Source organism: Anolis sagrei, chromosome 3 (genome assembly GCF_037176765.1).
Source record: "Anolis sagrei isolate rAnoSag1 chromosome 3, rAnoSag1.mat, whole genome shotgun sequence".
NCBI classification, from domain to species: Eukaryota; Metazoa; Chordata; class Lepidosauria; order Squamata; family Dactyloidae; genus Anolis; species Anolis sagrei.
Window position 1 is genome coordinate 71,764,789 of NC_090023.1, and position 14,210 is coordinate 71,778,998.

At 36.6% G+C, this 14,210-nt stretch overlaps 1 protein-coding gene across 1 annotated transcript in view; it reads right to left on the bottom strand.

Moving 5' to 3' along the window:
* HLCS (holocarboxylase synthetase) overlaps nucleotides 1-14,210 on the bottom strand; it is a 109,489-nt gene that overhangs the window by 66,167 nt on the left and 29,112 nt on the right. Inside the window, exon 6 of the mRNA XM_060770348.2 lies at nucleotides 12,420-12,691. Within this exon, the coding sequence (XP_060626331.2) occupies nucleotides 12,420-12,691 (272 nt within the window). The remainder of the gene's footprint in view (nucleotides 1-12,419; nucleotides 12,692-14,210) is intronic.

Consider the following 14,210-nt stretch of genomic DNA (forward strand, 5'->3'; position numbering starts at 1 on the left):
CCACTGGTAAGAAACATCAACACTCTGTGGCAAAGAAGAGATAATTGGGTTGTTGTAGGTCTTTTCGGGCTGTATGGCCATGGTCTAGAGGCATTCTCTCCTGACGTTTTGCCTGCATCTATGGCAAGCATCCTCAGAGGTAGTGAGATAATTGTTTATTGGAGTTTGCTTGCTACTCTTGATATCTGTAGTGTCTTCTCCCCCACTTGTGAAAAAAAAATCTATATTTGTATTTTTAAAATATTATGTGAGAAATAGAACAGAAACTATGACAAATTCAAATTCTAGTTTAGTATTATATTTGGTGTTATTTATTTCCAAGATCCACGGGGCATCCCCCTCTCCAATACTTCATAGAGGGGGGAAATGAAAATAGCAAAATGCTCAATTTGCTATTTAGATATTCTGTGTCCCCTTCATGAGATGAAGATCCATAAAGTCTCTATATTAACATAACTAAATAGAATTTTAAAATTTATCATCAGTGGCTAGTGTGCCATTTTAAATTTGTAGATAAATACTTTGCATTTTTCTCCTATATATCTTTTATATATTTGACTTAAAAGATCCTAGAATTGGAGGACCTAAAGATGGTAGTGCACACACTGGTAATCTCAAGGTTGGGCTTCTGTAATGCACTGTACCTTGAGCTACCTCTGTAACAAGTTCAGAAACTCCAGTTAGTTCAAAACATGGCAGCCAGACTAGTTATAAGAACATCCAGGAGTGAACATATTACACCTATATTGCAGTCACTCCACTGTTTGCCAACTAGTTTCTTGGCAAAGTACAAAGTGTTTGTTATAATCTTTAAAGTTCTACATGATTTGGGTTGCCTAAATGATCACTTTCTCCCACACAATCCACTCCTTTGGACACTAAGGTCCTTTGGGGCACACTTACTCCAACCAGCCAGAACCCAACTGAAGACTGTCACCCAGAAGACCTTTTCATTGGCCTCCCCATGACTGTGGAATGACATGCTGGAAGAGCCCTGATAGCTAAATGAGCTGTCAAAATGTGACTGAATTGAAAACCCATCTCTTCCGGCAGGTCCATCCAGTCAATGGATTTCTATCAAAGATTTGATAGAAATCCATTAGTAGAGTTCAATTTTAGGTCATTTCCTCTACATTCACTTCTTCTCAATTAAGGAAGTGGTGTCCTTGTTCTTATCTCTTAATAAGTAAATAAAATTTCACCTTTCAGGGTCTCATTTCTCTTTCAGTCTTTAAATCTAATTCATCTTTTAAGTATGTTCTTCCAGTTTTGGATTTACATTATATTACTGCCATATGTGTATCTTTGTATCTTGTGTTTGATTGTTTTTATAATGGTACATTTTGATATATGTATTTTATTCTATATATTTTAAGTTTATATATTTTGACTTTGTTGTACCTTCCCTTGAGCCATTAGGAGAGGTGGGTAACAAATAAAATGGATTATTGTTGCTGTTGTTGTTATAATATGGTACTATATTTGTGGAGAGGAGGCACTGAAGAAATCCCAGAACCCAAAACTAAATCTCTACAGTGGTCTGGTGATTTCCTGGGATTTGTTACTGTGAAAGCAGTATTTTCATACATGGAATGGTATCACCTATCTATTTTTTTAAAAATGACCAAAAAAGCATATCCTTCTTGGAAAACAAATGGGTCTAAATGTGATGTAAAATGCTAGCATTCCACTGGCAGTGATCCTTGCTAACCTGCCATGGTCTACTAACTTAGAATTATTCCTTATCATCATGCAGCCTTTAGTATATCAGAAGTTATACAAAACTGAAACATATACCAAGCAGGTGGCCACCAGCTACTTCTGTAGTACTTCAACATCTGGTTGGTACAATATATGCGATGTTCAGGGGTTATTTTTCTTCGCCTTTTTTAAAAGTAGTAAAGGCAATGGCAAAATTACAAGAAAAATATAATTTTTATACTGCTAATCTACTTTCTTCCTTCAAGTTTAGCAGAGGGAAAAACTAGCTTTAGAAATACTATGACTTTTTAAATTATTGGTATTATAGATTTTTTATAAATGATGATAATACAAATTAAACATTAACTTACGACCTATAAACTTATGAAATATTTACATTTTTGATAAAATAAGTTTGAAGAACAAAAGCACACAGAAAGTAACAGAAGACATGGATGAGAAAAAATGTTTTTGACCACAATGACTGCTGTTCTTCCACTGAGGAACCATGATGGAAAAGGCTATTTTACTAAAAACGGAAGGCTGAGGTATTAGGTTCAAGTCCAGTTGAAATGTAATAGCCTCTGTCCAATACATCTATGTTTCATCCATGTTCTTCTCCCCATTTTTTGATTTCGCAATTTAAAACTTTTTAATCAAACAGGATCGGATCTTTTTCCCTGTTGGAGAAGTCTCAAAGCTGAAGAAGGTTCAGAGGAAAAGAATGGTGTCCAGGATGTAGCATAAATGTCATTGTTTCAATTTGTCATGTTCGATTCCAACATGAGGAATAATGCATTTGTAAATTACATAATTAAATTAGAGTCAGATATGAAATATTTTTCTACAAAATATGTGATCAAGAACTTGGACTATGTCTATTGGTTGCACTAGCTGTGTAATCTATTCATTCACAATAGGTCGTCTGACATTTACTTTAGTAAAGTTATTTGCATTTCCCATTTGTTTTCTACGCAGAAATAATTGTTTGGTTAATTTAAGTGATTTGGCAACTTTAACTTCTCATATTTTTAAAACCCTTTTGCACATAATACACATTTAACAAATATACATTATCTTCAGATTAGTTCGAAAAATTAACATTGTCAATATTGAAAGTGAAAACCATTTATTGCTGGCCATGACAAACCCCTCGTATTTCAACATTTGTGGAGAAATATGAACAAAAACATGGGTAATAAAAGTAACAAATGCATGTTCATGCAATGCCTAAAAACATTGAGTTTGAACTATAACAATGCTATCATGAACTGATCTGGGATTTTCTTATTTCCTTTTTTACAAAATGAGAATAGGAATTAGATCTTAATTTAAGAGTCTAAAAACATTGCTCTACGGTGTAAAAACAATAATCATCATCTATTGCAGGGGTTCTCAACCTGTGGGTCCCCAGGTGTTTTGTCCTACAACTTCCAGGAATCCCAGCCAGTTTGCCAGCTGTTAGGATTTCTGCAGTGTATTTTAATATTGAGACAAATGTTTTTTAATGTTTATGTATGCATATAATGAATTCATGTCCTGACATTGAATGTTTACCGTATATATGCTGTGCTCCACCCTGAGTTCCCTTCGGGGTGAGAAGGGTGGAATATAAATGTTTTAAACAAATAATAAATACATTTCTGGGAGTTGAAGGCCAAAACATCTTGGGACCCACAGGCTGAGAACCATTGATCTATTGGGTAATCAAATTGTCTTTTAGCAAAGACATTTGTTCTATTTCTGTTACTTGTATTCAACCATTAAAATCACCATCAAACATTAAAGTCCCATCCAATATTATGATTGTAATATTTTTGAAGCTACTGAAGTCAATAATATTTGACCAAGCAGAACAATAAAAGTTTATTGTTAATATCATATTATATTTAAAATGAGATTTCTATTAGCTTTAAAATTTCAGTTCTATCAAATATTTCTTTTGAAAAGTTATTGGAGTCATTCTACTCTCATCCTTGGGCAAACCTCAAATCCAGAGCTTGTCTATACTGTCCCAATACCCTGGTTTCAATCAGAAGTCACTTCTGGATGTCTAGAAAATATTCAGGGATTTCCAGTTGGTAACATGGGTAAAACTGGTCAACCTGGGTTTACTCTACATTAAGAGAAGTTGGGGAATGCTCCAGGGTAGTTTGGGGCAGCTGGACTGGCTCTAATTCAAACCAGTCCACTATTCACATGGCCAGACATCAATCCCCATTTTGCTGTAGTTTGCTGCACAAAGACAAATGGTCAAATAGAGGCTGTGACATCCTGTCACCAGAGCTGGCTGGAAAAGTGCCTATATGACAAGGGAAAGGGAAAGCCTCTCTCCTTTTCCTTGGTTGCTTGGTCCAGGAGCTCTCCAAACAGAAATTCTCTGGAACTCTCTCCCAGCTGACGTTGCAACAGAAATGACAGTCCAGATAAGCGTTCAGAGCTCCTAGATTTCAGTGTATGTCTAGATGAGCCCTCAGAACTCTGAATCTGCTTGTACAAACTATTTTGTAAACTACTGGGTGCCTCATTAGGCTGTTAATATTTGTGCAAGAAGAGAACTTTGTCACTGCTTATATTTCTGCTATCCAAATCAGAATACATTCACTGGATTGATGCAGCAAGAAAATGTGTAATAAAGTTAAGAACTATACATTTGACAAAGAAAGGCATTTTATTATTTAGTATATTTATACCTTTGGCATCATAGCATTGATAAACACTGCCATGTCTACCTTTGATTTTTTGATTCTTTGATTCTTAAAGAGAACCCCAACCAATGGCTGATACCAAATGAGAGACTCCCCCCTGGGCACACAGAAGACTGGGCGACTTGGAAGGCGCTGAACAGACTGCGCTCTGGCACCACGAGATGCAGAGCTAACCTCAAGAAATGGGGCCACAAATTGGAATCCACGACATGCAAGTGTGGAGAAGAGCAAACCACGGATGTGGAGCAGAAAAATTAAGACTGAGACTGATATTTCAAATGTAACTTCTGTAGTTTGATGTATAAATGGCATGTACAAGGAGGGGAGGGTGGGAGTGGGAAAAACCAATAAAACAATTAAAAAAAATATCATGAGAAGAGCAAACCACTGACCACCTGCTGCAATGCACCCTGAGCCCTGCCACATGCACAATGGAGGACCTTCTTGCAGCAACACCAGAAGCACTCCAAGTGGCCAGATACTGGCCAAAGGACATTTAATCAACTACCAAACTTGCAAATTTTGTGTTTTGTCTGTCTGTCTGTTTGTTTTGTTCTGTTATAAATGTAATACAATTGACTGGTTGCCCTGACACGACAAATAAATAAATTCTTAAAGTTCTGAGCAATTGGCTTAAGATCCAGGAAAAACAAATGCAAAAGGTTTACAGGAATACACATGTGGTCAGTCTTCTTGGGCTGGATCTGAACACAAGCAGAAGTCTTGCACTATTTCCCAGTGCATGCCCCAATAAGTATGCTCAGAAGTTTGAGAGACCTCCTAAATACTGTGGACTGTGGTGTGATATAAAGGGAAATTGCCCAAAATTGGGTGGAGAGAGCTTGCATGATTAGTGCTCCACTTCCATTACAAATTACTTCCACCTGCTTTTGGTTTATTTCTCCCTTTCAGTGTTACAACCACACCATTCAGAAATCCTCCAACCTCCAGAGGGTGCAGTGGGAGGTAGAGTTGGAAAAGATCTGTTACATGAGAATCTTTCTCTTCGTACCGCTTGGGAGGTAGCCCCTCTATTATGTGAAGACAAGCCAAAATATGTTAAATTCACAATTTTCCTGTTTTGCCATAGAGCAGAGAATAAGTATAGAATTAATTCTGTGAGTCCAAGGTCGACCTGTCTCCAAAACATCTACTTGCCTCACCACATGTTAGATAATGAACTGGTTCTGTTCACTGATATATCAAAAGAAATGGGATTTGGGAATGGGGGTGGGGAACTTAATGCCCTGGTGTAAATCCCATGCATGAGTACAAGCAAATATTTGCATTATGTCAACAATTCAGCAAAACATATGAAGCAGCATGGCTTGGAACGTGCTCCCAGCTACTATATAGACTCTGTTTAGTTGTAAACATTTATCTTTTAACCTATTGTTCCAGCATGTGGGTTACAGGCATTGCAACATGGATGACTTGATTTGTATTGATTTAGCTTATATTTTGTTGTTTGTAATCACAGTTTAAAACATTAATTTAATCTATTCTGAGGATTAATATTTTTCTTCAGAAAATCCTAAAATGATGCCTAAACTACACTGAATTAGTAATAGTCGAGCCAAAAAGAGCACACAAAGGTTATGGAACGACTCTAACAGTGCCAAGGTACCCTAGTTATTACTAACATCTCTAAGTGATAAACTATAAAATAAGAAATTTTAGTTTCTCCAACAACCATGACAATGGCAATTTTGGCAGAAATATTCCTTAATGATAACCCCAGGGGTCTGAATGATTCTGAAGTAAAAATAATAAGGTACTGTTTGATCATTCCAAATTATTTTATATTTAAACAAATCTTTATTTTGCAATTGACTAATACCCCTTAAAGGTACTAATAGAGATGTTCACACTGTGCTTGTTAGTTGTCTATACAAATACATGCCAAAAATAATAGACTTTGTATAATAATATGTGATACATCAATGCTGGCCATCTGGAGAACTAATGAATAATCAAGGGACTCTAAATTAAACTATTGAATTTTTCTTAGAATCTTTAGGATAACACTGTCAAGTTCAATCTATTCATTTGGACTCCAGAATCAATTTTTCAAACTTTATGACAGGTTTAATAGTTCCCACCTGTTTCTCCTGCTTGACTTTTGACTGGCAAGTTACCAGCTAGGGTGGAAATGTAGACAAAGACCCCTATTAGACTCTGGCTGTTTCTCTACTGTGAGGTCACTCAGCCATTAAATTAGTTCCAGCCCACTTTCTCCTATGTCTTAATTTTCGGGGAGATATGTAAATTTAGGGGACTGGGACAGAAGGTCTGGTATTTGGCTTGTAGAAAGATTTGGAGGCCCATTAAACATGACCTTTATTTATGTATGGTTGAAATATTAAATGTTATCTGCAAGCCAAAATGAAATATTACAAATTTTCCTTTGTTAAACCTTTTTACATCTTCAGATTTGTTAAAACTCCTGACCTTAAAACTAGTTCTGTGGCAAAAAAAAACTTTGATGTAATTAGGTATGTTTCAGTTAAATCTTATATGTGATCATGTGTCTCTATTACTACTACTATTATTATTATTATTATTATTATTAAAGACTGTAAGTCATGTTGGATGTTCTTTTGTTGACTGGCGATATAAAACATTTCAAATGATGGTGCCTAGGACTGCAGTCTGAATTACTGAATTGTTATGCAATAATTCTGCTATGACTATAGACCCAAATCTGAATGGCTAGCTCTGTGTAGTTGAGTAGCTGTCTCTTGTTTCTGCTTGTTTCTGATTAAATTCATGTCATGCTAAAACACAGTTGTAGTGCTCAGAGGCTGAGTCATGGTATACTTCCCTTTCTGCATGACTGTTGGAGTTCAGAAGCAGTTGCTTCTCTTTTCAACTAACTGGAACTCATTGCAATGTCTGAATACAGCCAAACTGCAGCTCTTTGTGGAAACTAATCAATTTCAAACTTCAGTTTAAGAAGCTAGGATATTTTTGCTAATCATCAATAACACTGACCACAGTTTAGGGTTCTGCCATAATGGTCAAGCATGGCTGATAGTGTAACAGAAGCTTCCAGTTCCCTTATGGCTGCATCAAAGGAAAGCAAGGGCATGTGAGTCTTGCTACCGCTCATCCTCATACTGGTAAAGCAACCTTCTCATACCCAGATGTGTTGGACTATAACATCTATGATCCCAGGATACTGGGAGACACTCTACATTGATGCCCTCACACCAAGCTCCTTTCGAAACTGAGAACTATCTAAATCAGTTTGTGATATACCGTAGTGACCTAATACTCAAAAGAAAAAAAATCCAAAGAAAAAACTATGGTCTCATTAAAGGCACCATTTGCACCTGGAAATCAATCGAACATTATAATCAAACTACCCACCAGTGGTCCGCAAGAACTAAAATATGGTCCGTGGCCTCACCATTATTACACCATTGAAATGAGAGTGACTCATCTTGTGAAACCTCTTATAGGGCTGAGGCTTATTAGATATGGTTTTCTGTGGGTGAGATGTCGACTACTGGATGGCATATGTTCAATGCAATTTTCTGAATCAGCACCCCAAATAACCAAACCAAATCTAAAGCTGACCAAAAACTGATACGTAGCCCTTTTGGTACTAATGTTGGAGAGTGGTCCCAGATCAAAGTGTTTCCTGGTAAAAAAAAAAAAAAAGGTTGGGAACCACTGCTATAATTGAAATACATTTGGCCCTTGAGTACATTAGGAAAACTGAAAACTAGGCTATCTCGAACAGTTCTTGTTCTGGATAATTCTGAAAAATAAAAATGTTGTTTTTTGCTATACTTGTAATCAGAGATAGAAACAAAACATCCGAACGTACTGTCTATTTTAAGCTAAACAGGTTTCTTTTGGGTATAGAGGCCAGAGTACAGAGCCTCTGAAAGTGGAAAATGAGAAATTGGAAAACTAAAGGAGGCAAGGATCAGTGAGTTCAACTTAGCCCTCCACCCTGCTCAGCTATTTCATTTGAAAGATGCGCCCCTTGACTCCCATGAACAATTACTAGTGACAGGAATACTTCCATGTGCACATCATACTTTTTTTCAGGGACAAAAATGGAATTTTTTGGAATTGCAATATTAGAAGTCATTATAGATTTTAAAGCACTTTATTATTTTAAAAGCATAAAATGCAACATTCATAACCTAGATTGGCAAAAAAATATTATGTCTGACATATTCAAAGTATTATGTCTGACATTTATATAGGAAATACATTACAAATATAATTCACAAATAATATAAAAACAAATATTGATATCAATTAATATACGTTTACAATATTTTTAAAGTACTGCTAACATTTTTGTGCTTTTCTTTCTCTTATTAATATTTTCAATTCTTTTGAAAGTTGCCTTGGGCTCTACTCTATGAAGAAGGCAGCATATAAAAGTAATAAATAAACAAAGAAATAAATGCCAGCTGGCGCTACAAAATCCTGAACTGTAAGGAACTTCTTTACTTTTGCCAATTTATAAGGGGCAGCCCTCCTCCAAAAGGAGAGAGCCAGAATGCAACAGGTCAGTATTGATAAAATAGAGAAAATGACTTGTGTCTCTTCTATTTTTCCCAGCAATAAGCAGACATAATTCATTCATCCCCATTAAAAGAACTGAGAAAAGAAAATAAAGTTTAGGAATTAACAATGTTATGGTATATTGTACATAATCTTATATAAACTTCTATCTTCTACATAGTTTTTAGAAATAACGTGGGGGAGGAAATATATGAAAATCCTGAAGACTCCCCCCCCCCCCCATCATTTTAAATTTAACAATCCACCTTTTTCTATATTCAAAAAGAAAAGGTATCAACATTTTCACCTATCTACCTAAATATTCATATACCTCTACATATTCATAGAAGGGATGCAACTGTGAGATGTATAGCGGAACAGTGAGAAAGAAAAGGAGCAAACAAGAGTAAGAATGCATCATGGCTGCCAGTCCCTATAGTTCACCCTCGTTCTCCTTGTTCCTATCTTGTGTTCAAAAAGAGATCATAGGTGCATTTATTATACACATATCTTTCTGCTGGGAAACCAAGAGGAGCATACTTGGCGGCCCCAGTCTAGCCAAGCAGTAGCCTTGCAGACACTTGTTTATATTTACTAATGGAACAGTGCAATATTCTGTGTTGCAGATCAGTGTCTGGGCTATGAAATATTGAACTGTTTAAACCATCACTCATTCTCTTAGGTATACTAAATAAGCAAAAACAAAATTTTGAATATTAATTTTTCACAGACAGATTTCAGTAAGTCATAAATTAGCACATATGCACACATTTTTATGAAGTTCTTTAGGAATTTCTGTAGTTAACTTTGGATCAACATTAATATTCAGCTGCTAGATTTCATAAGGCTCAAAGCACTCCACAGAATGAATAGCTTTATGTACATAAAAACGCACACCATTTAGCAAGGGAAGCGGCAATAAATGGCACAATCCAAACCAATAAATCTCCTAACTAAATTAACACCTAAACTTCACACAGGCAAGTTTTCATGCATCCATGCTTTTCTATGGTAAAACCAGCCCTTTCACTGTATATTTAGCTGCATCAATATTAAAGCAATGCTAGACCATTTATAACAACCCTGTTCAAACCTTACATTTAAAAAGAAGGATAATTCCTTGCTGGTAATAACTCAACCATTATAAAGGCTGTCTTCCTATATGACAGAATTCAAGCAATAGTGGCCCTATATTTAGAATAAATGCACAGTTTGCATTGCCAATGCGGCACAGTTGGAACTTATTATATCAACCACATGGACTAATAATAAAATATAATGCAGATATTCATGCTAAGCATCAGGTTTTAATATTATAATGTCAGAAAGAATGCCGTTGTATACACTGAGATGGGAAGAAATATGCCATTACTGTGTTTGAGAATAGTTACCAATTTATATGTAGGCTCAAACCCAGAAAGGACAAACACATAGCTGGAAATCATACAAATGCTAAGAAAAGAGTATTCATGTGCCTGCACACCTCTTCCTAATGCCCATCAATGTTAATCCCACTGTTAATTCCTAGACACCGTGATAAGCATGGGTTCAAATGCCCTTATGTGCCTCACAACCGCTGTTTTAGAATGCAACAGATAAATTAGAGGAAAAAGAATTTAGACAACACATCATTCACATAGGTCCGTGGGTAGGAGGACTGTAGACACCAACCACAGTCATCTGCAATAAAACTTCAGGATCTATCCAGGAAGGATATGCAACCAAGATTTGTTGTGCAACCAAGAAAAAGGGTCAAGCTGGAAACATGCTACAGGACATGCCTGCCACATGAAATTTCTAGCCTTTCCACCAAAGAGGTCAAAGATGTTTCATAAACCTAAGTTAGGGAATAAAAAATACATTGAATAAAAACATAAAAGCTTATCTTGAAAACTAAATCTTGCTTGTAGTTACAATCCAATAGTTCAGGGCAGACTCTATCTGCTGGCATAGTTACATCTGTGTAATGCACTAACAAGGTGTGCTGAATTTTAGATGCTGAACGGGAACTTCTAACATTCTTCCTCATTCACTATGTTGGTAAGTGCTGATACAAGTTGTAGTCCAATAACATCTGGAGGGCCACATCTGGCCTAAATCCAGTTTTCATTGCAGACCCAACAACTTAATGAACCTTATATAGATCAATCTATTCTAGCTGGAACTGACAACTGCATTCAATCCTAGTTGGTCTAGTTCAAACTTGTAACTCATTTTAGTCTTACCACAAAACAGTATACCTCAACAGTAGAGCACAGGATAACACTGGGCTGTTGATTTTGACAACAAACGGTACCTTTTCAAAACACTGAGAGATAATGCTGAATCTGTGCAGCCAGAACAGCTACCACCATGACTGGGGGACAGCACTTACATACTTTAGGCATCTAACTTTTGAGGAACAGGAAAAGATCAGACCACCTCAAAGATAAAGTACCCTTTGTCATTCCTACCACCAATTTATATGGGCAAAAATTCACTACCACTATGCAATACAAAAAGCTATAAATGTGTATGGATTTCCTCTTAGCTGCTGAATCAGGAATTAATACTTCATTATGACCTCTGTGGGGTCCCCTGGTGGAGCAGCAGGTTAAACCGCTAAGCTACTGAACTTGCTGACTGAAAAGTGGGAGGGCTGAATCCAGGGAGTAGGGTGAGCTCCCGCTGTTAGGCCCAGCTTCTGCCAACCTAGCAGTTTGAAAACATGCAAAAGTGAGTAGATCAATAGGTAACAGCGCTCCATGCAGTCATGCTGACCAAATGACCTTGGAGGTGTCTGTGGACAATGCCGGCTCTTCGGCTTAGAAATTGAGATGAGTACCAACACCCCAGAATCGGACATGACTAGATTTAACTTTACTATGACCTCTGTGAATCTTAAGATTATATGTCAAAATACAAAGAAACTATACTGGAGTAGTGCACATTCTTCTAATTATTGTAGTCTGTGATTTAGAAAGATGATTTTATATGCAATAATCTGTCTTTTAAATATTTGCATAACCTGTTTTAGTAAGCTTACAGATAAAGTGATTGGATCTTTTCCCTCCTGATGTTAAATCTTTTCCCAATAAGATTGGGAAAGTGGAAACCCCAATAACTCCTATGAATTTCCACTTCCTTTTGCCAAATAAAGGCTGAAATCCTGTTGGTATTTTATGCTAGGATAACAGTATAGTCACTTCAGATCAGCGTAGGTCTGTAACATCTGTCCACAGAATATGCATTCTTCCAACCTACCCTTTAAAAATGATGCAGCTTTGACAATTTACCCAAGTTACTGCATTGTAGAAAAAGGCTGCACTCAGGAAGCAGATTTCCTCTCCAATTATGAATACTTTGCCTTTTCTTGCAGATACTGCACGTATGACCTCTTCTTATTGGCTGCCACACTGATATACTTGCATCAGTAGAGTGCACCAACATGTTATCAGTCATAGTACATAAACTGAAATTAATGTTGGTATGATTACTTACCCATCAAGCAGATCCATCGTGCTTGATGTAACCTCAGTAAATAGAACCACTTTCCCAAGATTCTGTGTATGTAGATTCTGCTTATATCGGTCGAGGCTGAAATTGACAGATGAGAAATCTTTCATCTCAGTGATGACTGGCATAAATGAAGGTGTTATTTCTGTCTCCATGCTGCAAGATGATACAAACTTAAGGGATACTTTGCTGGAAGTAATTAATCCTGCTGCATTCACATTTGCTTCAAGCCATTCCAGAAGAGAACTGTGGTTTTCCTGTTAGATTTGAAACAAAATAGGATGACAATGGAACTTGCAATTCTGGTCTTCAACTCAGACAAGGTACTATTAGAAAGAGACTTATTAAAAATGATAGTTTCTCTGGCTACAGACCACCCAGTTTAAGTCAACTTGAGGGGAGCCATGGTGGCACAATGGGTTAAACCCTTGTGTCGGCTGAACTGCTGAGCGGAAGGTCGGTGGTTCGAATCCACAAGATGGGGTGAGCTCCTGTCCGTCTGCTCCAGCTTCCCATGCGGGGACATGAAAGAAGCCTCCCACAGGATGGTAAAATATCCGGGGTCCCCTGGGCAATGTCCCTGCAGAAGGCCAATTCTCTCACACCAGAAGCAACTTGCAGTTTCTCAAGTCGCTTCTGACATGAAAAAAGTCAACTTGAAATACTTTGTGCCCTTTGATTTGATGCAGTATTCATTTGTGCATTCTTCTACCAAAAACAGGGAAAATTTATCAATCATTATTAATGCCTTTGTACTGCTGCATGTCACAACAGGTGGCTTTTAAAAATATACCAAGGTTGTAACTTTTCAGAAGAACTATTCAATGCTTAAAGTTGAACTCACGCAGTCAACAATTTGAGTGCAAATTAGTTCTTTCAGATAAATGGGGACATCCAGGACCTATTTCAATTACTAGTTCTTTAATAGCTCTGTTGGCAAAGATTAAAAATATATAATGTGCAGGAAAAGAAAAATGTCAAACGGTTCATAAAGCAGACATTTCCTTTATCTTATTGATGATTCAGAAACAATCTAAATTTCAAATAGTCTGGACTCATAGAAAATTCCCCTTGTTATATAATGATTAAAAACTAAAGCATGTGAATTGTTTGAATTTGTTACTGTTATTATATTAAAAACAATTAAAATTTAACTTGAAATAGTTTGTGCCCTTTGATTTGATGCAGTATTCATTTGTGCATTCTTCTATCAAAAACAGGGGAAATATATCAATCAATATTAATTCCTTTCCATAACAAACATGAAGATCCGGCAGTTTTCCGATGGTACTTTTCAGATGCTAAATTGAAGCGAGTAAAATGCAGAACAAACCACCATGTTTCCCAGAGCATGCCTATTATCCTCTGCTATTTAAACTTTTCAAATATGAGTACTCATTATTTTAATAAAGGAAAAGAGCCGTTTGTGATCTCATAGATGTATACCATATTTCCATAGTTCATTTCCCCCATTAAATTCATCAGGCATACCGATAAGTCCCACATACACATACTAATATAATACAAAACATGCAAATTCCAAGCAAATAATACATGTAGCCCTGCAAACTGCTGTTTTGAGCCCATAACCACAATAATCTAAAGCAAACCCTACATTTAACTGCTTTGATTCAAGGTTTTAGAACTTAACACTATTTACAAGCTATAGACTGAGATGTGACCACTGTTTTGTGGGAGCCTCTAGTGGCCACTTAAATGAAAGGTGTTGGTAATAATGTTCAAATATCTGACCTTATGTTCCCTTGAGACCTTAAC